Source organism: Nomascus leucogenys, chromosome 10, assembly GCF_006542625.1.
Source record: "Nomascus leucogenys isolate Asia chromosome 10, Asia_NLE_v1, whole genome shotgun sequence".
Classification (NCBI taxonomy): domain Eukaryota; kingdom Metazoa; phylum Chordata; class Mammalia; order Primates; family Hylobatidae; genus Nomascus; species Nomascus leucogenys.
The window spans coordinates 11,152,838-11,177,326 of record NC_044390.1 but is presented as its reverse complement, the minus strand read 5'-3'; the positions used below and the strand labels follow the sequence as shown (position 1 = coordinate 11,177,326).

Genomic DNA, 24,489 nt, shown 5'->3' with positions numbered 1-24,489 from the left:
TGCCTTAGCCAACTAGTAATCTATGATCTATCTGTATAAATTTGCCCATTTTGGACATTTCATATATTCTTTTGTTTTAGATTCATGGGTACATGTGCAGGTTTGCTACAAGGGTATACTGCATGATGCTGAGATGTGGGCTTCTATTGATCCCATCACCCAGTGAACATAGTACCCAATAGGAACTTTTTCAGCCCTTGCCCCAGCCCCCTCCCCGCTTTTGGAGTCCCTCGTGTCTACTGCTCCCATCTTTATAGACATTTCATATAAATAGGACCATACAATATGTGGTCTTTTGTGACTGGCTTCTTCGCATGTTTTTGCAGTTCATCCATGCTGTAGCATGTATTGGTAATTCTTTCCTTTTATTGTATGGCAATTTTTGGTAGTATATTCATACTACATGAACACATAGTAATAAAGAATGAACTACTTGTAGTTGCAACAGGAATAAATGTCACAGACCTTATATTGACCCTCAAAATCTAGACACAGTACATACTGTATGATTCTATTTATATGATACCCAAGAACAGGCAAAATTCATAAATGGTGATGGAAGACAGAAAAGTAATTACTTCTGGATGAAGATGGGGTGGTCATTGTCTCGGAAGGGACAATGGGAGCACTTTTCAGGACCTTGCAATATTTTATATCTTGATAAAGGTGGTGGTTATGCCAGTATATATTTAATGTGAATAGTCATTGAGCTGTACACTTAATATTAGCAAAAGTTAAGCATGTCCCACATGTTATGCTTACATTTCAAAGCTTTTATTAAAAAGTATATGCAAATTTTGTGATTTTACAAGCTTTTGAAAAAATGTCACAGGTTGAATATCCCTTATCCAAAATGCTTGGAACCAAAAGTATTTCAGATTTTGGAATTTGCTTGGATTTTAGAGTATTTGCATACACATAATGAAATATTTTGGGGACAAGACCCATGTTTAAACACAGAATTTATGTTTCATATACACCTTATACACAGAGCCTGAAGGTAATTTTATATAATTTGTGCACAAATCAAAGTTTTTATTGGGTTTTGACTGTCACATGCTATCATGAGTTCAGGTGTGGAATTTTCCACTTGTGGCACCATGTCAGCACCCAGAAGTTTCAGATTTTGCAGCGTTTTGAATTTTCGGATTAGGGATGCTCAACCTGTATATACCTACAGAAAAACAAATTATAAGCATACTGCTGGATGAATTATCATCAAGTGAGCATATCCTGAAACTACCACCCATGTCAAAAAATAGAAGCCCTCTCCTGGCCTTTCCTAATCACTACCGCTGCTCTCTTCTCCAAATATCTAACATGATAGTTTTGACTGTTTGGGCTTTTTTTTCAAGCTCTATGTAAATGGAATCAGTCAGTATACTTTCTTTTCTGTCGAGCTTCTTCTGCTCAGCATTATGATTGTAAGATTTACCCATGTGGCGTGTAACAGTAGTTTGCTCATTTTCATTGTTTTATAATCTGTTGTATGAATATGCCCCAAATTATTCATTCTAATGATGGATGTTTGAGTTGTTTCCAGTATGGGACAATTACAAATAGCTCCCAATCAGGATTTATACTTATTTCTGTGGACTAAGGGCCTACATGTGAAATGGCTCTGTCATAGGGTAGACACCAACTTTATATACCACAATTTCTGAAAACCCGTTTCAGCATTTCTTAATAGAGTAGTGTCATAGTCAGTTAGGGCTGCTATAACAGAATACCATTGACTGGGTGGCTTAAACATTTGTTCCTTACAGTTCCAGATACTGGAAGTTCACGGTCAGGGCAAAGTACTAGTAGCTCAGTGAGGACCCTCCTCCTGGTTTGCTGAGAGCCGTCTTCTTGTATCCTTGTGTAGTGGAAAGCAGAGGGGACATGCAAGCTCTGCTGTCTCTTCCTTTTCCTCCTCTGTTTAGAGACAAGGTCTCACTCTGTCGCCCAGGCTGGAGTAGAGTGGCACAGTCAGGGCTCAGTGCAGCCTTGAATGCCTGGGCTCAAGTGATCCTCTCGCCTCAGCCTCCCAGGTAGCTGGGACTACAGGTGTGCACCAATGTGCCCAGCTAATTTTTAATTTTTTTTTTTATAAAGGGGTCTCCCTATGTTGCCCAGGCTGGTCTCAAGACTCCTGGACTCAAGTGATCCTCCTCTTCTTCCTCCCAAAGTGCTGGGATCACAGGAGTGAGGCACCACGCCCGGCCCTGGTGTCTCTTCTTATAAGGGCACTATTCCCATCATGAGGGCTCCAACCTCATGACTCAGTCACCTCCCAAAGGCCCTACCTCCTAATACCATCACACTGGGATTAGGATTTCAACATAGGAATCTGGAGGAGACACAAACATTCAGTCCATAGCAAGTAACAATTTTTTAACCTCAAAAAATGAAACTGGCCTAGGTCTTTCCTGACCTCTGCAAATTGGGGGGAATGTCCTAACAGCTCAGTCTTCCCCTCTTCCAGGGCTGGCCCACCTCCCATCTGTCCCACAGGCTCCTGGCCTCCACCTTCTGCGTACTACCCCACTGCCTCCCATGGCCTCATCAGCCTCCTCCACAGGACCACGAGCCCCTTGAGAACAGAGACACTGTCTTGCTTGTCATTTAGTCCCAGCCTCCAACACAGTGCCCAGAACATAGTAATTCTTTATAAATATTGGATTTAATAAATGAGAGCATGTAAGATCCATCCAGCCATCTAATTCCTGGGTGAAGTTGAGAAATCCATTAAATTTTGAAAACTCATATATCTTTGATCTTTGGTTTCAGATATCAAATGGATCCACTATAAAAGTCTTTAAGAAGATAGCAAATTTTACTTCAGGTAACCAATATAATATTGTTAACCTTTTGTTCTCACCTAGCTTTATAAAGTATTGCTTTTTGCCTCTCTTATCTGTATTGTCACAAAGGTGAGATTGAGTTGTTGCTATGTAATTCTCTGAAAGCTGAGAAAAGCCATTTTGATCTCTTTCCAGTCCTAAGAATGTGATCCCTGCAAGAAGGAAAGGAAACTATAAATGGTGGTTGGCCTGGACTGCCCAGCACTGAGGAAGTGGCTGCCTCTTTATAGCCCTAAACTCAGTGCAGAATCTCATAGCTTTTTTCCAACCCTTTAGAAGGATGGGGGCTAACAGAGGAGATTCCCCCTGGAAAACTGAGAGGGAAGAGTACAGATAATCATCACAGAGCCCCGCAGCAAGCACTGAACAAACAAGATAATCCACTTAGAAGGTCCAAGTCTCCTGTGATAGCCCTTGCAAAATTCCCAGAAATTGGAGAGAGACAAACTAAAGGGGGAGCTTTTATGGGAAAGTCAATAGGCTGGTCTCTAAAGTGATCTTCTGCTTCCCTCATAGCCCTGGGGCAGGAAATTCCTGTTCCAGGTTTGTCTCCAGAGAAATTATACCCCAGTCAAGACAATCAGCTCTCAGCCCTTGGAAAGGTTCTGAGCTCCTCCCAAACAGGCTCCTTTCACACACACAGCCAGAGGTAGGGCTTCCTGACTCCTGGATTCACTATTAGAAGGAGCAGGGAGCATCTGGTCAGTACAAACAGGGAATGTGGGGTTCTTGATTATACAGACAGGATAATTGGGTAGGACTCCTTTGGGGAAACCCACCTTCCATCACTACATGGGGCTGTGGTGAAGCCATCTTACAGAGTTGCTATCATTCCAGCTTAAGGGGGATGGTGTCTTTGTGTTGAAAAGTGGAAGAGCTGTGGTTTTTAGGTTTCAAAGATTGGGCCTTTTGAAGAGCCTATTATTTGGGGATTGAATAGTAGAATCTTAGATTTGGATCTCTTCGTGGGCCCTCCAGTCAGTCAACACTGCTGCTAGTTTCCATTCATTGCAACTGACAGCCACCATCTTATCATCCTGCTAATACTCTAAACCTCCTGTACCTATGTCCTATCATCAGCCCCTCTGTCAAAATCCCAACCCTGGATGCACCCAACGATTATCCTTTCCTGACCCTACAGCTAGGGAGCCACAGAAGAAAGGCACATAATGGCACACAGGGGGTCACTATAAGTTCACGGTACCCAAGTTGACCAGGGCCCTCCACACAGCCTGCTCTCATTGGGTTCCTCTGGGCAATTCAACTCTGGGTTGTCCATGTCTACCTTCTCTCCTCAAAGATTTGAACTACACAGCTGTCCTCTCAGCAGATGACTTCACCCTGCACTCTTTACAGAGAAAACTAACCAGAAGTCCCTCAACAGCCAATACCAAACCTACCAACCTACCTGCACCTGCCTTCTTCCTTGATGCTTGTAGGCTGACCTTCTTCCATTCAAGGCCAGTCTCTCACCTGTGCTTTGGGTCCACCATCCTTTCCAACCTTCTCAGTATCCTTACACCACCAGTAATCTCTTTTCTCACCTGTACTTTCTTTGCCTCTCCATCTACTCCCCGTTTTCCATTAGGATTTCAAGACGTGCTAGTCTCTCTCATCTTTATTTTTAAGACAGTGTCTCGCTGTCACCCAGGCTGGAGTGCAGTGGTACAATCATGGCTCACTGAAGCCTCAACCTCCTGGGTTCAAATGATCCTCCCACTTCAGCCTCCCAAGTAGCTGGGATTACAGGAGTGTGCTACCATGCTCAGATAATTTTTAAAATTTTTTGTAGAAATGAGGTCTCGCTATATTGTCCAGGCTGGTCTTGAAATCCTGGGCTCAGGCAGTCCTCCTGCCTTGGCTTCCCAAAGTGCTGGGATGACAGATGTGAGCCACTGAGCCTCTCTCAACTTTAAAACAAACAAACCAAATGCCTTACTTCCTCTCTTCCCTCCATTTACCACTCCCTTACCCTTTACAGCCACATTTCCTCACTCTGCGCTCCTCTTGGCTTGCTCTGTGAGCACCACCTCATTGTCCTTTGAGATCCTAGAAAGGGTCAGCTCCTTCCTACTTTGGGCCTTCCTGCAATTTGCCTAGCTGACTCTATCTCTTCATTAGATTCAGCTCAAACATCCCTTCCTCAAAAACTCCTGGACTAGATTTGGTCTCTTTTTAATTCTTTAGCATATAATTCTCTTTGTAACCTTTATCAGTTATAATAATTGTGTACCTAGAAGAAGTTTGATGTCTCTCATTGGCCAGAATGCAAATTCCATCAGGGTGGAAACTAGGTCTTATTCATTGCTATATGCCCAGTTGTCCCTGGCACATAGGTGCTCTAGGTACATTTGTTAAATGAATGAGGCTTGAGCCTCTCCTACCAGCAAGAGATCAGAGATCACTAGGGAATCTACTTCCTCCTCCAATCCCTCACCCGTCCCATCTTCACGCTGTTCTTAAGATCTTAAGATGCAGCAGGGGGAAAAATGTAGCTATGAAGAGCTCAAGTCAAAAAGCTCAAGTAACTTCAGTATATAGCACAAATGGGACCTTCTATGAGAAGGCCGATTAGCCCATGGTTGCTTTTTTTAATGGACTGCTTTCTCTCCCTCTTTCTCTGGTGTTCAGATGTGGAATACTCAGATGACCACTGCCATTTGGTGAGTTCAGGCTTTCTTGTGCTCACCACTGAATTGCATGCCTTCTGTAGCATGAATGGTCTCCTTGGGTAACGCTTCTGCTGTCTTCCCTTCAGATTTTACCAGATTCGGAAGCATTCCAAGATGTGCAAGGAAAGAGACATCGAGGGAAGCATAAGTTCAAAGTAAAAGAAATGTATCTGACAAAGCTGCTGTCGACCAAGGTACACTTACTGTTCTGGGAGCGCTTTATGGCTACCTAGGGGGTGTATGATATGTTTGACTTAATTTCCACTGAAGTGTGAAAATGTTACAAATCCCTTGTGCCTTCTAGCAAAGCAAAATGAAAGTTTAAATTGTAAACACTTCCTGCCCCGTTCCTCTTCTTTTTATACACTACAAAGATAACAGCACTTTACAGATTTGTACTGTAGTATCTTCAGTCAGGGATTTAATATTGTTCCCAGTCTCTTTCCCCACCATTTCACTATTATTGTTATTTTTTAGGTTGACAGCATAATTATTCCTTTTTGTTTACTTGTTATTATAGATGAGCAATAAAACTCCCTTTTTGAATTGCAAATAAAATGAAGGGGATGGGAAGGGTCAATGACTATAAACCTAGTAAATCTTAATTTTTTTCATTTTAAAATTAAGAATTCTGCTCACACATAAAAGTGTCAGATGTGAAAGCCGGTGGAATACTAAACTGAGAGCAAATTTTACTTTATCTGGCTTTTAGTGGAATTAACAGAAGTCTGTGGTGATCTTTTTTTTCTCCCCCTCTGGAATGATAAGCACTATAAATGCTATTATCTACACTTGGCCTCAGGAACTTGGTGGGCATCCTTCTTCAGATTATAACAAAGAATCTGCTTAGAGCTTAGGAGATTTGTTTAGTGGGCAGAGGACAGACCAAGCCTCTTGATTTTCTCAGCTGTCCCACAGAGCTCAGCCTGTTTGGCTTTTGTAAAATACTCAAATGCTTTGGAAAGTACACAATAAAACCTTATGATAGAAATATATGTAACAGGAAAAATTCTGGGAACAGAGCAGCATCACTTGAGCTTTTCCAGGCTGAACATAACTAATAAAAGCCAAATATCCGTGGCTTCCTGGTTTATGTAAACAGCCCTACAACTGACATTTCAACTGCTAGAGATTTCTGATATCCTCCCAGTTGACTAAACAATGTTGTTATCAGCAAAAAGCTTATGAACCAAATCTAAACCTGGACATGGATTTTCAAGACTTTTGACCCATACTGTGAGCACCGGCCACATTTGACAATTTTACATTTTTCTCTTCTAGTTTGTTTTTCCCTGTTTTGTACATTATTTTCCCTGAATTTGGATTTGCTTTTGCTATTATGTTTTCAAAACCACTACCACAGTTTTTAATCTCCCAAATCTGATGTTGTCTGTCTTTCAGGTGGCAATTCATTCTGTGCTTGAAAAACTTTTTAGAAGCATTTGGAGTTTACCCAACAGCAGAGCTCCATTTGCTATAAAATACTTTTTTGACTTTTTGGACGCCCAGGCTGAAAACAAAAAAATCACAGATCCTGACGTCGTACATATTTGGAAAACAAACAGGTGGGAATGTAGGTGATTATTGACTGTTTTCAAGAATCTGGGACAGAATATTAACTAAAAGAAAGACATATATAGTTACAGAAGAATTCATTTATATCAGAATCTTTGGGCTTGGTAAGCTATCATGTCAAAGTAGTTTCTTATTCTGTTACTATTTTTAAACAATAAAGGAAACCATTCCTATGCCAAGAATCCTATTCTTGAAGATAAACTGTTATCTTTGATGCATCATAAAGACTTTGTCTAGAATGTTAAAACAAATTTAAGTTGACCAGCAAAGAATGAGAAATTAACATTTGTGGTTTTATATCATTTTTGCATTAGAAAAAATGTTATGATAAACCATTTTTTGTTCCTAATCAGTTACTTTGCAGTCTCCAAGCTATCTGTCTATACTCTGATTCTGTACAGAAATTTTTTTATCAAGTGCAGTACTCAGATACTATGAGAATTAGCCGAAAGTTTGTGTTTTGTTTTATATTTTACCTTAAGGACAGGCAAGGCATCAAAATTTTGCCTCCTCAGTCAAGAAATGTAGCTCATGATCTCTCTTTGAAATGCTGTGTGCATGAGCTGGAAAAGACTCAGAGTTATGATGAAGTAGAACTTCTCAGTGCAAGTTCAAGGCTTTCCAGGCACTGAAGGCAGCCAGGTCACTTTAAATGAGTATCAAAAGCTGAAGTTCCAGAGCTCTAGGTCTAATCTCCCATTTAATCCAGGCCTATCCCAATTCTCTACGCTGGCTTGCTCCCTTCTCTTCCTGTGTTCTAGCCTCTTTTTTTGAGACAGGGTCTCACTCTTGTTGCCCAGGCTGCAGTGTAGTGGTGGGATCTCGGTTCACTGCAACCTCTGCCTACTGGGCTCAAGCAATTCTCCCACCTCAGCTTCCCAAGTAGCTGGAATTACACGAGCATGCCGCCGCACTCAGCTAGTTTTTAAAACTTTTTGTGAGATGAGGTCTCACTACTTTGCCCAGGCTGGTCTCAAACTCCTGGACTCAAGCCATCCTCCTGCTTCAGCCTACCAAAGTAGTGAGATTACTGGTGTGAGCCACTGCCCCTGGCCTGTTCTAGCCTCTTATCTCCAGTCCCTGCCACTCCCAACCAATCCCACATCAAGACTGGGAGCTGAGGGCCACCATTCCACCTTGAAGATTGTGGCATCGGAGCAGGGGCAGCAGCCAGGACAGTAAAGCTGTTGGGAGACCCAGCAGCATATGGTGGAGGTAATGAGCTAGGCCAGAGTTGAAAAGGAGATAATGGAAGGACTTTGAACCAGTCCCAAGTTCATGTTCGGGTATTTGAGTACCTACTATGGGCCAAGCAGTTAGGTGCTGGAGATATAGTAACAAAACAGATGAAAGTCCAGGTCCCATTCTAATAGTTGGGGACAGACACTAAATGCAATATGCAAACGGTAGTACATTAGCAGATGATGAGTGCAGTGGAGAAAGTAGGAAAGGAGGCTAGTATGTGTCAGGACTAGGTGATCTGAGAAGGCCTCACAGAGATGGTGACACTTGAACCAAGTCTTGAAAAAGGAGAGGGCATAAACCATGAGACTACCTGAGGCAAGAAAGTTTCAGGCAGACAGACGCCAAGAGCACAGGTTGTGAGGCGCGTGCTTGCTTGGCCCACTTGAAGAACAGCAAGGAGTACAGGAGAGTTGGAATGAGTGCGGTGAGCAGCAGTGGGATAGGAGGGCCAGATCATGCAGGGTGTTATCCAGAGGGAGATGGAGAGCCACAGAGGGTTGGAGCAGAGGAGAGACATGGTCTGATTGGTCTGATTCTGTGTTGAGGACTGCTGATAGTTATGCGAGAACAAACTGTCAGGAGATGGGAAATAATCCAGGTGAGAGAGATTATATATATAATCAAGAGCTATCTGGAGAAAATTCTTGTCCATGGCCACTTTCAAACTTACCCTCCTCTATCCTTCTTTTACAGTAGCTCTGCCAGTTAACCCTTTCTTCTTCTCTCCAAGTGACGCTTCTGTCTGTTTCTTGGTATGTTTGGCTAAGCAGAGTTGTATACTTCAATAACAAGGACAAAAACACCCATTTACAAACTGTGATAAACAGACCACTGGCTTCATGAATGGCCCTATTTGAAAAGAGATTATTCTCTCTTTGAACAGCCTTCCTCTTCGCTTCTGGGTAAACATCCTGAAGAACCCTCAGTTTGTCTTTGACATTAAGAAGACACCACATATAGACGGCTGTTTGTCAGTGATTGCCCAGGCATTCATGGATGCATTTTCTCTCACAGAGCAGCAACTAGGGAAGGTAAGGCCCAGCTTGAGTATTTCTTATACGTAGTCTTATGAGTTTGACACACTTGTCTTTCTGATAAGCATTCAAATAATAAACAATTGGTCTAAACTACACCAGCTAAAAAGAGATAGCAAGGGCCACTGTAAATTTGCTGTTCTTTAAAATCTGTCTCATTATTTTTCATCTAATTTTTTAAAGTGAAAAACAAAATAATTAGCCCCACCCAACTGCAGAATTCTGCCTGTGAAAAACTTTATCACAAAGTATGCGTTTGTTTCCTAGAAAAACATTCTATGGACGCTGATAAACTATTAACCCAAAGTATGCAACTATTGAAATTTGCCTAAATCAATTCTATTTGAATCTACATAAAATGCCTATTTGAATATAAGACGTTGCTTATGGGACAGAAAATCTTGCCCAAGATTTCTAACAATACCAGTTCGTCAGTTTCTAATCAAAGCATGAGTACTGTTTTCCTATGATTTTCTTTGCTGATCAATAGTCCCAAGAACGCAAAGAAAGATAAAAATCAGAGCAAACTTCGAAAGAGATGTTTTGGTCTTATTTGAGCCCTCCAAAACATACTAAACTGAGCAATATCCGTGCCTAATGGATCTTTGAACACTGAGGAGGAGTTCTTGGGCAGGACTTTAAGAGTACCTGGAATGAATGGAGACTGATGTTCCATAGGTGGTGCCTCAGACTCCCAGTCATAATCTAAACTCTTTATCAGCAGTATTTCTTCAAAACAAATCTGTTTTTACTTTTGTCTTCCCTAGCGTTGCCTAGTCTCTCAAGGTAGAATCCTCAACGTTATCTTTGACTCCTCTTCCTTCCAACCTCTATCCCCAAACTATTGGTTACCACCCACTTCTGTCTCAAATGTCTGTCCCTCCCTCCTCCTTCCTTAGCCTTATCACTTAGCCTTATCCCTTCATCCTGTCCCTACTGGGATAATTGCTTCCTAATTGGTGTCCTTGCCCCTGCTGTCCACCTATCCTTCTAAACTTTTCCTTTTCACTGTCTCTCAGATAATCTTTCTAAGACATAAATCTGATGATGTCAGTCTGCTTCTTAAAAATTGCAACTATTTCCCATTACCTACCAGCTAAAGTCTTCACAGTGCCACACAGTGCTTCCTGATGGGCTTCAGCCCTCTTTGCTGGCCTCATTGTTTTCTTGCACACTCCACATACCCACTGTGCTACAGCTTTTACTTTTCCCAAGTTCACACCATGAACTTGTTCTCACACCCCTTTGCTCATCTCTCCTGTCTCACAATCCCTCTGTCTAGTAAAATCCTACCCATTTATTCATCATAAACATTTTATTCATTCAACAAATATGATTTCTTAATGAGGACCAGAAACTGTAGGAGACTCAGATCAGTCTACATACGCCTACTTTGTGAACTTTCCCCAATGTATTTCCTACAGCACTTTCTTCATTTGACTAATAAAGTTCATCTTAGCATGCAGCACACTGAAAGGCACTTAAATGTTTATTCACACTAAAAACAGTTGTTTATGAATTATGTTCTTGACACATTTCACTTAATCCTCACAAGTACCAAATAAGGTAGTTATTATTACCCTCATTTTATAGATGAGAAAATTGATGTTCTGGGAGGTTACAAGTCTTGCCTATAAAACCACACAAAGTAGCAGAATTATGATTTTTGATTTGTCCAGCTCTTTTTGTCAACTCCTGCTGCTAATTATTTGTATCATAGTAAGCACTTCATAAATCTGTCTTTGCAACTAGACTGTAAGCTTCTCAAGGGCAGCCGCTAGTCTTTATCATTGTACTCTCAATGCCTGCTCCAGTGCTTAATAATGTTTATTGAATGAATGAATGATAGCATGATTTCTGGGTTCCACTTAAATTTGACAAATGAGAAAATCTCAATAATATCTCAGTCTCTAGGCATCCTTCAGAATGATTCATCAAGCCATTGATTCAGCCTCATGGGCTGGGGCATCAGCCCTATCACTAACTTACCTATCTTCCCAGAGTAGAATTTTTTAAAGTTTTGTGACAAATAATGACTTTTAAAAATAAAATCATATTTGATTTTTAAATATCACTGTTATAATTACGTAGAAACATTCAAACTGCCAGAGAACCTTTATAAAATCACACATCAGAGCCACCAATACTAATGACCATGTGCTTCCTTGAAGAAACTGGAAGATGTTTATAATCTAATGAAATAAAAGCGACAAGCTAGAAAATCTGCCACTGCCAATTACTTACCAGTTTCATGGTTATATAAAGGGCTCAATCAGACCTACAATCAAGTCTTTTATAAATGCCAAATTCACTGGTGGTTGAGGATGAGAGCAAATGTTTTAATTCAGGCTTTTTACAACCATTAGTAATGAACTATGATTGAAATAAGTTCCATTGTTACAGTAACTCAAAATCATGCAAAAATAATAATTTTAGTTCTTTTATGAGAGGAAGGCAGAATATATTAGCATTTAATCTGCCTGAAAATAACAGTGACTCACCAGAACTATCTAGATAGCAGTCAGTCATTCAGTCAACAACATTTAAGGCCTACTGCATGAAGCCTTGTTAGCAAGAGGTAAAACTGGTTGGTGGTGGGGGTTCAGCTACATTGGAATATTATAAATTCCTCCCCCATCTTTTTTTTTTTTTTTTTTTTTTTTTTTTACTCTTTTGGTGATGGTTGCTTTTTTTTTTTTTCCAGGAAGCACCAACTAATAAGCTTCTCTATGCCAAGGATATCCCAACCTACAAAGAAGAAGTAAAATCTTATTACAAAGCAATCAGGGATTTGCCTCCATTGTCATCCTCAGAAATGGAAGAATTTTTAACTCAGGAATCTAAGGTATCATTAGAAAGCAGAAATAAGCTTATATTTGGTTACTTTAAGTCATTTCAGAATCTCTCAACAAGTCTTTCTTTTAGAAACACGAAAATGAATTTAATGAAGAAGTGGCCTTGACAGAAATTTACAAATACATCGTAAAATATTTTGATGAGGTAAGATTTTAAATAACATTGTTTTTAACCTTTGAATCAGGCACAAGGATGTGGTTATAGCATTCTGTCAGTTTCAGAACAGCTCTGGCATCCCAAAAGGCCAGAAAGGGAAGCCAGGAAGCCTGTCTGAGATGGGGGATCCTGGCACCGAGCCAGACCCTGCACATGGCTGCCCCTCTTACAGTTTTATCATGCTGACCACATTTGGACCAGCCTGAATTTACATTTGAGTTCATGGGGCCTACAGTCACACTGATTCAAGTTAACTTTGATGAGTAAGTAGTGGCTCTATTAAATGGGGTCAGCTTATGCCTGATTGCTAAAAATGAAAGCTAAGCTTGTTAAATTGCCTAGATTCTGTGTTCAATCGTTATATGAAATTATGACATATTTCTAACTTAAGCGACTATTTCAATAAACCATTCTCCTTTATGATTAATTCTCCTTAATCTGGGTTTTTTTTCTTTGGAAATTCAAACAGACACATTCATCAGATGCTTTGTTTCCAAACAAATGTTAACTCCCCCTTCCCTGATTCCCCCCCAATCATGCTGGGACAGGCTATCCATGTCAATGGTGAGAATAGCTCACCAATTCCATTTGCTACTTGAAGATGAAGTGAAGCTCTAAGGTAGGGTAGAGGCAATGAGTTCTTAAACATGATAAGCATCCCTCGTTCCAGGGGTCAGGGGAGAGAAGGGAAGCACGAGGAGGGACTACACTGCCCAGATGGGAGGGAAGGGAAGGATCTCTCTCTGACCAGGATGTCCCTGCCTGCTGCATTTAAGGAGAAATACTTGCCTGCATGTTGGCTGCCCAGGAATGCTTGCTGTGCTTGGAATGGCTGTGACATAATGCATAAAGCAGGGCCTTGGAAGCCTGGCCCCATATTTGTAAGCAAATAGTTGGTATTTCTTGCGAGCTTCTATTTTAAGCCAAGGTATTGTTGATCCTGTGATAAGGACTTAGCAAAACAACTTGCAAAGTGAGTATGTAAATGATGGAAGAAAATGTTGGCATCTGTTTCATACAGATTTTACCACTCATAGCATCAGGTATGCAAAAAACAGAATTGTAATGCTAAAACCACAATATCTAAAATAACTGTTCTAATTGTCAACAGATTCTAAATAAACTAGAAAGAGAACGAGGGCTGGAAGAAGCTCAGAAACAACTCTTGCATGTAAAAGTCTTATTTGATGAAAAGAAGAAATGCAAGTGGATGTAAGCACTCTGGGGCCTGGCTTAATCTGGCAAAGTTCTTCAGACGACTTGGGAGCAAAGTGGCTGCTTGAGCTACTCTGTGTCGTTAATTTCTTGTTTGCACATAGGTTCCACTTTGGGCACTGTCTTTTTAAGAGACCAAGGCACATGCACAGCTTTTAGAAAGCATACCAACCATTGTGCCTGTGTGTATACCGTGGGAACCCTTCTGTAAATAGAGTTGAAGTGGTTGTTGCAAACAGCCTCCTTGTTTACAGAGAATACAGGGCCAGTAAGCGAATGTCAGTATTGTTAACTACAGTCTCCACTTAAGCACAATGATATAAGTGGTTTTGTTTGAAAACTACAGCTATGTAGCACTTGTGCTACACTGCACCTCTGCATTGTAAAGGGATACTGCCAGTGCTCAAACAAAATGTGAAATGAGTCATTTGGAAACAAGGTGGGGGTGTTAGGGCAACCTCGAGGATTTGCAGCATTGAAACTTTCCCCAGTAGTTCTTGGAAAAGCTGACCGCAGAATTTGGTAGTGTACACTTAGCATTTGTGAGTGTGTGTGTGTGTTTAAACCAAAAACTAACAGTGTTGCAACATTGTTGAAAGGGCTCGTGTTTTTCAGTGGTCATCAACTGCACTCCATCAAGCTCACCTCCATTTCGCCAAGGAGCTCTAAAGTAAGGAGAGTGGGCTTTATTTAAATGAACAGCATTTTAACCAGATACTTTGTCCTAATGTATGTTCCTTTTCTTCATCTATTTTTTCATACTACATGTATTTGATAGTGGACATGTTGGATATTATACAAAAAAACATTAATTCATTTCTGTTCCAAAACCTTTGATCAGAAAACGATCTGTGGAAGAGTAACTCCATTTCTATATGAGTGTCTCCTTGCTTTAGATTTCTGGTGAACCCTGTGGTTATGAATACTTGTGTGTGATTTAAAAAAAAAAAAGATACATTTTACATTTCATCGAATTGCTGTTCACACTGGAGTATTATATATAAATATATATATTTGAGGCCCAAGGCCTGAAAAATATTAGTATACAACTTGGTATCTTAGTCTTACTATGTACTTTTTGAAAGTATTCCTCGCAGGAGAAAGAATTATAAAATACCCATTTTATTCATGCCTTTCTTTTTAAAGAATTCTCTATCCAGTTATACTGTAGTCTTTTTAGTGCTGATTTTTTATTCCTGAATTTTTGCTGCTCATGACCAGTTTTAATACCACTGTGTTTTCCTTCTATTAAACCAGAAGAAGTAAACAGCATAATTGGCAACCCTTGAGCTTTTCTTGTGGCAGGCACCTTTTACCCTTGGTGCTCCAAATCCCCCATCTAGGAAAGAAATTTTTTCAAGTCAAATAACATCGATCACATATTCCTTGAAATCATTTACCAACACTGTATGGAGCATTAGGATTTAAATATGAGCTTGTCTTAAAGGCAATTACTTTTTGCTTCTGTATTATCTGGAAAAGCATGAGAAAGGTGACACCTCAACAAACTGATCAGAGAAAATAAGCAGTTACTACCCTGATAGGCACCTTCCCAATCCTGTTGCTTTTGACCATTGTCTGTCCAACGGACACACCTCAAACAAACAAAACTACCAAATAGATGACAGATCAGAATAAAGGTGAGAGGTCTGGTCCCCATCTAAGGCTGCTACAGTCTTCAAAGAAGTGAAGGAGTTCATAAGAGAACAACAGTAGGAGAGTTGAGAGCCAAGGGTAGGAGAGTTGCCCAAAAGACTTCCCCTTCTTTAGGGTACTGAAAACTCAACTCAAAGGATCAGCTACAGCTTTATCTAAGTATTTACTAAATGCTACATGAGGGTGTCCCTGTCCAGCTTTCTGGCACATGAGTCCTGTGTGGAGAGTTACCTCCTCTTCCAGGGACTGTGCTGTTGGGAACTTTGGGCAAGTCACTTACCTCTTTGTGCCTCAATTTCTGTATAATATTGCTAAGCTACCTCACTGAGGTGGTATGAAGATTCACTAATGTATGTAGCGTGTTTGTCAATCCTCCAGTGAAAAGCACTATCTAGATCACATTTTGGATCACATTAGCCAAATGCAGTAAATGGCCAAATTAGATGTGTGCTGAAGACAATCAATCAGTCACTGGGTCTATATTAAACAGCAACCAGAGCAACAAATGGCAAACAATTTCTATTTTCAAGTTTCTTTGCATATTTTTTTGGTGCAAAACAATTCATTTATAAACTTTTTTTTCTAACAAACACTAGTGTCTACAGCAGCATTTAAAAAATTCTGTTACCTTTTCTGTATTAGGATTTAAAGTCTATTTCTTATTGTATACCTGATTGAAGCTGTTCTTGGAGATGAATGTTTTAAATGTCTATATCCAAAAAATAAACATTTTGATGTAACTGTGGACTGTCTTTTTTTTTTTCAATTTTCTAGTTATAATAGATTTTTTATTCTAAGTGGCTCCATGGAAATTATTTTTCAGAGATAAGGTGTCACTGTATATGCTGTGAATAAGCAGCTATATTATGTAGTAAGTAAACCTAGTTTGCTAAATGGTACTAAGGACTGCTCAATTACAATCCTGGCCTTCACTATCAACTGGGACTTTTGACTATGAACACCTTGGGATGATGAACAGTCCACTTAATTTGGGAGACTTGAGCTTTGGCCTCATTAACATGAAATTATTTCAGCAGAATTCCTCTAAAAGATGTCACATTAAGGCTTCCAATGGGTATAGACCAAAAAAAAATGAGAGCATACTTAGGGACACAAAACACATAATTATTTGGTTAGATCCACAGTAATGGGAAGTAAAGTTAAATACCAACAATGTTGGTATTTAAAGGGACCTGAGTTCAAGTTTTATAATCAATGGCCCCCTTGTTAATACAGCCATAGGATTTAATTATTTGCACTTTATTCTAACAAAGCCAAAATCAGTAGACTGTCATATTGCTAAATATATGCTATATGGTTGATATAAAATTAAACACAATATAGATTATATAGATTAAAAAAATTAAGCTCTTTAATAAATTATGTGCACACAGCTTTTAGAAAAGGTAGCCTTTTGTATATAGATACCTTTACATTCTTTATGCTGACTTTTAAATTGTCATCTTTTTTCAACTACAATTTTTGTATATAGTAAACCAGAAGATGTGTACGGACCCTGTTATTGTCAAGCATCTCAAAGATGAAGAGGGAATTAATGATAGTTATATTTCACTCAAAATGCCAAAACAAATTTCAACAAAGTAAAAATTTTAAAACGTGATTCTAACTAACTAGTTCCTTTTTGTTTTACATTCTCAAACCATTGTCAAATATTCTAAATATCTCTGAGACTTTCTCTTGTAATGCTTCACTTGTATCATCTTAAAATCCTGACAGTCATACAATACAGCATGTAGTAGGTACCTTTTCTTGAGGCACATTCAAGTGTTTTGGCAAACAGTAAAAAGTATCTAAATGCCACAGGTTAAAATGTCAAGTTTTACTGAGTCACCAACTTCACCTCTTTTGATCTGCCTGTTCTCCAAGAACATCATTCTCCAGAAGATCCAAGTTCCTCTAGTTGTTTTCTTTGTGTTGTTTCCAGTTCTTCTAGTCTTTTGCGAAGTAGAGAGAGTTCCCTTTGATGTTGTTCCTCCTTAAAATGATGTAGAGAAAGCATAGCAAAAGAAACTATTAGAAAAACTGTTAGGTAGCAGCCTTGGACTGCCTCTTTTATATATGCCTATAACATCTGGCAAGGAAATGCTGACCACTGTAGCAGTCTAAAAACAGTAGCATGGGCTAAACTACCATCTAGTTTTGCTTCTCTCCTGCCTCAGGCTCTAGCCTTAAGCAAAACCCATAGTCTGTTCTTCTCTAGGTATAAAATTCACCAGGGGGTGAATTAGAAAATACTAATGCAGGGCCCAGGTATACTTACATGGTAACTTTCCAACAACACTGGTGTTTAACAGCAGTTTATTATAAACAAAGCACTTGGCCTGAGATTCAATTCAGTGATTAAAATCTTCTGTGCTTACGTTATAAAACATAATTACTTATTAATACTCCATCTTCTGAAAAAGAATCAATCTGATTCCTTCAATACCTCAGGGGCCTGATACAATAGAAGGAGCCTAGGTTTTGGATTCAACAGGTTTAGGTTTGAAACTTTGTCACTTACTAGCTATGACCTTATGCAAGTCACTTCACTCTGAATCAGTTCCCTTATCCATGAATTAGGAATAGTAATATCTGCCCTCAAAGCATTTTTCGTTATTAGACATTGCACGGAACATGCACAGTTCACTGTTAGTAAATTCTCAGTAGTAATTAGTATTAACATTATGAATAAGCTACAAACTCTAGGTTACTCAATGACTCAATCAAGTTTCCTCTTTTCTATCGTCCAGTAAGAGATTTCACTCTCAGCACCATCACTAAAGGATCATGATTCAAACTGAATTCAGCAAATTTCTATGCTAAATGAAAGGGAAGAAGTTAAAACTAGTTTTAAATGTTTATGCCATTTTTGTGGTGAATTTTGAGCACTGACCAAAGTTTTAATTTGAGTTTTATCACCATATTTAAACATAAAAACCTACAAAAATATATGACCTTTTTTTCCCCTAAAACAAATGCTCATACCTGCATATGCGGAGGAAATGGTAGTTCCATGATTGGAACCATGGCTGATGACTGAAAGCTAACAGGATTGATAGATGCTGTTGGAGGCATGTTAGGAACCAAAATTAGACTTCGAAATTCATTATGTCTTCTCTGTATATCTTTTAGTCTTTTCTGAAGCCTTGTATAGTCTTCAAAAGGAACATTTTGTCTTAAAAGGAAAAATGTTTCTTTAATATGGTTATACCCTATTGAAGCACAGTATGATTCACAGAATATAATTTTAAACTGGAAGAGGATTTCTAAATTATGAGATCTATATATAATATATAGATAAAAAATCTGTTTACCTAGAAAGATAAACAGAAACATGACATAACATCTTAATCATTAGCAATCATTAGCATTGCAGACTATCAACTCATTATAAAGTTTTATTTGCTAATTAAAGATCTAAAATCTTTTGATACTTTGGTACTCACTCCTACCCTCCTACTCACCCCCATTCATGAATCCTGAAACTAAAGGGAGACTCTACACCAAAAGAGTGCCTTATCTTACAGAAAGAATCAAATAAAAATACAGTTCATAGCCCTCAGTATACACATGGGATTAGTTCCAGGACATCCCTCATATATTGAAGCCTGTGCATACAAGTCCTGCAGTCAGCCCTACAGAACCCACATAATGGAAAAGTTGGTTCTCTGAACTGGCAGGTTTCACATCCTGTGAATACTATATTTTCTATCCATGTTTGCCCAAAAAAAAAAATCTGCATATAAGTAGACCCATGCAGTCCAAGCCCATGTTGTCAAGGGTCAAGTGTAAAGAAAATGCTGGACTGAAGCTTACAAAATTGCCATTTTTAAATAGGTGAAATATGGTCAAATATAGAGATTTTCACATAGTTCAATCTAATTTTTAAAATGTCAGTGTAATATTATAGTAAGAAATATATATTTGGTCTTTGCCCTTGGTTCCTGGCACACAGCTCCTAAAACTCTGAAGTGATAGGAGTATCTTTTGTATATTAATAAGATAACTGGTGGCTGGGGGCCCCTGAATAGCTTCAGGATGGGGCAGGTCACCAGAAAGACTGAGGCATGATTAGAGGGTTGGAACTTTCAGCCCCACTCTCCAACCCCACCCCATGACATCTGGGAAGGTAAAGGACTAAAGGTTGAGTTGATCACCAATGGCCAATGATGTAATCAATCATGCCTATGTAATGAAGCCGCCATAAAAACCCAAAAGCATGTGGTCAGAGAGCTTCTGGGTTGCTCAACATGTGGAGGTGTCTGCAGGCAGGCATGCCCAGAGAGGGCATGGAAACTCCACGCCCCCTTCCTCATACCTTTTCCTATGTATCTCTTTCATCTGACTGCTCATCTATATCTTTTGTAATATCCTTTCTAATAAGCTGGTTAACATAAGTTTCCCTGAGTTCTGTAAGCTGCTCTAGCAAATTAATTGAACATGATGAGCAGGTCATGGGAACCCCAATTTATAGCCATTTTTAGCCAGTCAGTCAGAAGCACGGGCTACAACCTGGGGCTTATGGCTGCATTCTGAAGTGGGGGGCAGTCTTGTGGGACTGAGCCCTCTACCTGTGGGATCTGATGCTCAATCCAGGTAGACAGTATCAGACCTGAATTATAGGACACCTAGCTCATGTCCACTGGAGAACTGATTACTCCATGTACAGGAAAAAACCCCAAACATCTGGTGTCAGAAATGTTGTGCTGACTGTGTGAGAATGGGAAAAACACTGGTTTTTCCTAATATAAAAGGTAATCACAAAGGTGAAGCTACACAACTTTAGGAAAAAATGACATGGAGAAAAAGGCTAACTTTCCAGGCCTTCACAGATCATCATCTTTTTGGACATGACATCCAATAATCAAATATAATTTCAAAATCACTCAAAATTCTAGATGATCTGCACCACAACTGGCCAATCTTGAATTGCTGACATTTTAATATTAATGTTTATGGAAGAGGAAGTAAGTTGAATTCTGTTTTAGAAGGACTGAGCCAGGAATGGTGGCTCATGCTTGTAATCCCAGTGCTTTGGGAGGCTGAGGCAGGAGAACAGATTAAGCCTAGGGGTTCGAGGCTACAGTTAGCTATGATTGTGCCACTGCACTCCACCCTGGACAATAGATGAAGACCCCATATTAAAAAAAAAAAAAAGAATTGAAACAAAATTCAAAATTACAAGCGTGTTTGTAATTTACAAACTGCTACCAAATTAATAAACTAAAGGTGGCCTCCTACTTTGGAATACAGTATTGTAAGGCTGGCACGAATTCTACAGTCTAGAAACCTCTAGAATGTTCTTTAAAAAACAATTGTTCACCTTTTGGTAATAATTGCACCCAAGAACACCAGTGCACATCATAAAACACCACTGCATGATATTATAGGCAGTTTCCATTACAGAAAAATCTATACTTGAATAGCTAAGGTGCTGAAGGCTACCACTAATTCACTAAATTAAACAGATTTTTCTTAACTTGAATCAAATGTGTCATACAATGCCACTACCAACAACTTAATATGACAAATCTCTGCTTTAAAAATGCTGATGATCCTGATTATCAGATGTGCTTGGATGTGACTGCGAAACCCGAAACTACAGCTCAATAATATCTCCACACCAGGAAACCAAAACTGACCTTTGATTCAAAGTTGTAGGCACAATTTTCAGAACTATGCAATAGCTACAACTGTCTTGTTTCAGCAGCAACAACTAACACCACTCCTTGCTACCAAAGCCAGTGACATTTTCTGTTAGTCCCAACCATAAGGCAAACACCTGGCATGTGATAGAGACCTTTTGGTTTAAAGAAACATTCGGTTAGGGGGTAAAAAAAGGATAGTACATTAGGAGTTATCAAGCTGTTTTAGAAATCTTTTAAATGTATATTTTAAAAGAAAAGAAGGTACGTTATACTTAGAGACAAAGTTCTATGACATCAAAATAACCACATGGGGAAGACACACATACAAACACATTACCTATTTAAGACCTGATTTTCTGTTTCCAATTCTTCTTTCTTTGCCTCCAAGACTTCTACTTTCTCTTGTAGTCTTTTCAATTTGTTTTCATGAAGAGATTTTCTCTAAAAAGAGAAATACGAACAAGTATGTTAATACATAATCTCTTATTTGAACTATATAGAAAATATTTTACTCACCAAAAACTGTATTTAGATATGAATGTTTTCAGTGAATACTAGAAACAAAGATTAGTAGACATGGCTCTTACTGAAAATTGCAAAGAGAATAAACCACAAATCTATCTAATATTCTCAATGTGACAATTAATTATGAATGCCAAACAAAAAAACTGGTGTCAATAATTGCTGCAAAAAAAAAAAATCTACAAAGGGAAGGAGTCAAATTTTACTACTGAGTCTGCCTGTATATCTGGTAAGAAATAATGAGCTCTCCATTGTCCCAGAAGATAGCATGTGTTTAAGAGAACTGAGCCAGGTACAGTGGCTCATGCCTGTAATCCCAGTGCTTTGGGAGGCTGAGGCAGGAGGATGGATTAAGCCTAGGAGTTCAAGGCTACAGTTAGCTATGACTGTGCCACTTCACCCTGGACAACAGACCAAGAACCCATTAAAAAAAAAAGGGGGGCGGGGAGCCAGGCGCAGTGGCTCACGCCTATAATCCCAGCACTTTGGGAGGCCGAGGTGGACAGATCACAAGGTCAAGAGATTGAGACCATCCTGACCAACATGGTAAAACCCCGTCTCTACTAAAAATACAAAAATCAGCTGGGCGTGGTGGCGGGTGCCTGTAGTTCCAGCTACTCGGGAGGCTGAGGCAGGAGAATCACTTGAACCTGGGAGGTGGAGGTTGCAGTGAGCTGAGATTGCACCACTGCACTCCAGCCTGGCAAAAAAGCAAGACTCCGTCTCAAAAAAGGAAAAGAAAAGAAAAGAAAAGAAAAAAGAACTGAAACAAAATTCAAAATTACAAGCATGTCTGTAATTTATAAAGTACTACCAAATTAATAAACTGAAGGATCAGAAAGCTAAGATAGATACGGATGCATCTGTTTAAAAGTTGCCTTTCTAAATCTTAAAAGGAAAAAATGTAAACTTTACAATATACAAAGGAAAAAATTCCTGAGTAAATCTTGTATGGTTTCATTAAATAATACTGAAAAGTCCAGGTAAAATGCAAAAGGAGTATATGGAAAAAAGTAGTATTTTTTTTCAGTTTTTATACACAGGCCTTTTGTTTTTAATAGAAAAACACCTATGATGTTAAAACTCATTTAGTTGCTACAAACCTTTTAGGTATTTTCTAACTCTTTTATAACTGAAGTATAATCTTACAGAAAAATGCATAGAATATAAATGTAAAGCTGAATGAAAAACCACAAAACAAATGCTGGCATGGTTTCCTTGTAGGTCAAGAGCACTGCCATGCCAGAAGGGCCCCTACCTTTCCCCCTTCCAATCAGTAGCCCTGTCATCCTCTGAAAAGGTAACCAATTAATTTACTTCCAAAACTATAGTTTACTTTTGCCTATTTTTGAACCTCATATACATAAAATCATAGTATGTATTCTTTTATTAATGACTTTCACTTAACATTGTTAGTGAGATTTATGTTACTTACAGATATACTTCATTCATTCCCACATATTATATTCCACTTAACGATTACTGCATAACCTAGTATATTCACTCAGTACACCGTTAAGGGTTATCTGCATTATTTCCAGTTGGGACTATTACAAATAACTCTGCTACGAGCATTGATTCTCATGCTTTGATTGTCCCACATCCTCCAACATCACAGAAGGCTTCCTTATGCTCCTGTCTACCCTGGCAAAGGAACCACTCTTCTGGCCTTTATCACTGTAAGTATTTATTTATGAATTTATAGGTAGTTAAGGAGTCCATCTGTCTATCCATCCACCTATTCATATGAAAGAAATCATAAATTTATGCTCTTTCGTATCTGGACTTTTTTCTCAACATTTCATCTATATGACTAAGCCATGGTTATGTATTGTCACAGTACTTCTTTTTCATTGTAATGTTGTCATCCATTGTACAAATATACCACATTTTATACATTTTCCTGTTAATGAAAATTTAAATTCTTTCCAGTCTGGGGATATCATAAATATTTTATGAACATTCCTAAACATGTTTTTGGCAGATGTAAGTACCTCATTCTCTTGAGTATAAACCTATGAGTGGGTCACAGTGTATACATGTTTTAGCTTTAGTAGATACTGCCAGTTTTCTAAAGCAGTTTTACCAATTACATTTCCACCAGCAATATGTGAGAGTTCTAGCTGTTCTACATCTTTGCCAGTACTTGGTACGGTCAGTCTTTTAGCTTTTGCATCCTGTTTTGGTGAAATACAGTATCTCACTGTAGTTTTAATTTACATTTTCCTGATAGCTAAAGGTACTGAGCATCATTTTTTATGCATGTTAGTCATCTGGATATCCCTTCTTTGTGACGTGTCCATCCTAGTCTTTTGTCCATTAAAACTTTTGAGTAACCTGATTCCTACTGATTTGTAGTTCTTTATATATTCAAGATATGAATCATGTGTCAGATATGTATGTATTGCAGATTGACCTTCTCCAGCCTGTGATGTCATTTTCTTTCTCTTAAGAGTATCCCTTAATAAAAAGTTTTTAATTTACATAAAATCAATTACATCAATCATGTATTTTATAGTAAGAACTTTTTGCATCCTGCTTATCTTTACTATCCCAAGATCCTAAAATTTTCTCCCAAGTTTTCATCTAGAAGCTTTTTTTTTTACCTATCACACTTAGGTTATGGTTCATTTTTATCTATGTTGTGAGGTTAGGCTGAGTTTAATCAATTGACTCACTACTGTTTATCTGAAGGAACATCCTTTATCGAAATGCAGTGGTACCTTTAGTGTAAACCTATTTCTGGACTCTATACTGTTCCATTTGCCTGTTTATCCTTATGCCAATACCACACTGAATTACTATAGCTTACATTTAGTGTTGATACCTGGTAGTTTTAAGTCCTCTAGCTTTATTGTTCTTCAAGATTGCTTTGGGTATTCTAGTCCTTTGTACTTTCAGATGAATTTTAGAATCTACTTTCTAATTTCTACAAAGAAACCTGCTGAGATTTTGATTAGAACTGCATTCAACTTATGGATAAATTTGGGAAGATCTGACACCTTAATATTGAATCTTCCAAGTCATGAACATGGTACAGTTTTTCCTTTAGGCATTTTTC

The 24,489-nt window shown here is 38.8% G+C and overlaps 2 protein-coding genes across 10 annotated transcripts in view; one reads left to right on the top strand and one right to left on the bottom strand.

Moving 5' to 3' along the window:
• The window catches only part of PLXNC1 (plexin C1), a 161,266-nt gene extending 145,271 nt beyond the window's left edge, over nucleotides 1-15,995 (top strand). For 3 of the 6 annotated variants that reach the window (XM_003259494.3, XM_030819841.1, XM_030819840.1), the window contains 8 exons: nucleotides 2,773-2,827; nucleotides 5,478-5,509; nucleotides 5,605-5,712; nucleotides 6,920-7,083; nucleotides 9,222-9,369; nucleotides 12,077-12,217; nucleotides 12,298-12,372; nucleotides 13,496-15,995. In XM_003259494.3, coding sequence (XP_003259542.2) covers nucleotides 2,773-2,827; nucleotides 5,478-5,509; nucleotides 5,605-5,712; nucleotides 6,920-7,083; nucleotides 9,222-9,369; nucleotides 12,077-12,217; nucleotides 12,298-12,372; nucleotides 13,496-13,600 — 828 coding nt within the window. In that variant the 3' untranslated portion in view covers nucleotides 13,601-15,995. Of the gene's footprint in view, nucleotides 1-2,772; nucleotides 2,828-5,477; nucleotides 5,510-5,604; nucleotides 5,713-6,919; nucleotides 7,084-9,221; nucleotides 9,370-12,076; nucleotides 12,218-12,297 lie in introns of all 6 variants that reach the window. The other 3 variants (XR_004031921.1, XR_004031923.1, XR_004031922.1) reach the window with 3 other exon arrangements.
• Nucleotides 1-24,489, bottom strand: part of CEP83 (centrosomal protein 83) — a 201,458-nt gene that overhangs the window by 31,670 nt on the left and 145,299 nt on the right. For 2 of the 4 annotated variants that reach the window (XM_030819842.1, XM_030819845.1), the window contains 3 exons: nucleotides 21,244-21,347; nucleotides 18,244-18,433; nucleotides 16,612-17,251 (listed from right to left, as the gene is read on the bottom strand). In XM_030819842.1, the coding sequence (XP_030675702.1) occupies nucleotides 17,147-17,251; nucleotides 18,244-18,433; nucleotides 21,244-21,347 (399 nt within the window). In that variant the 3' untranslated portion in view covers nucleotides 16,612-17,146. The other 2 variants (XM_030819844.1, XM_030819846.1) reach the window with 2 other exon arrangements.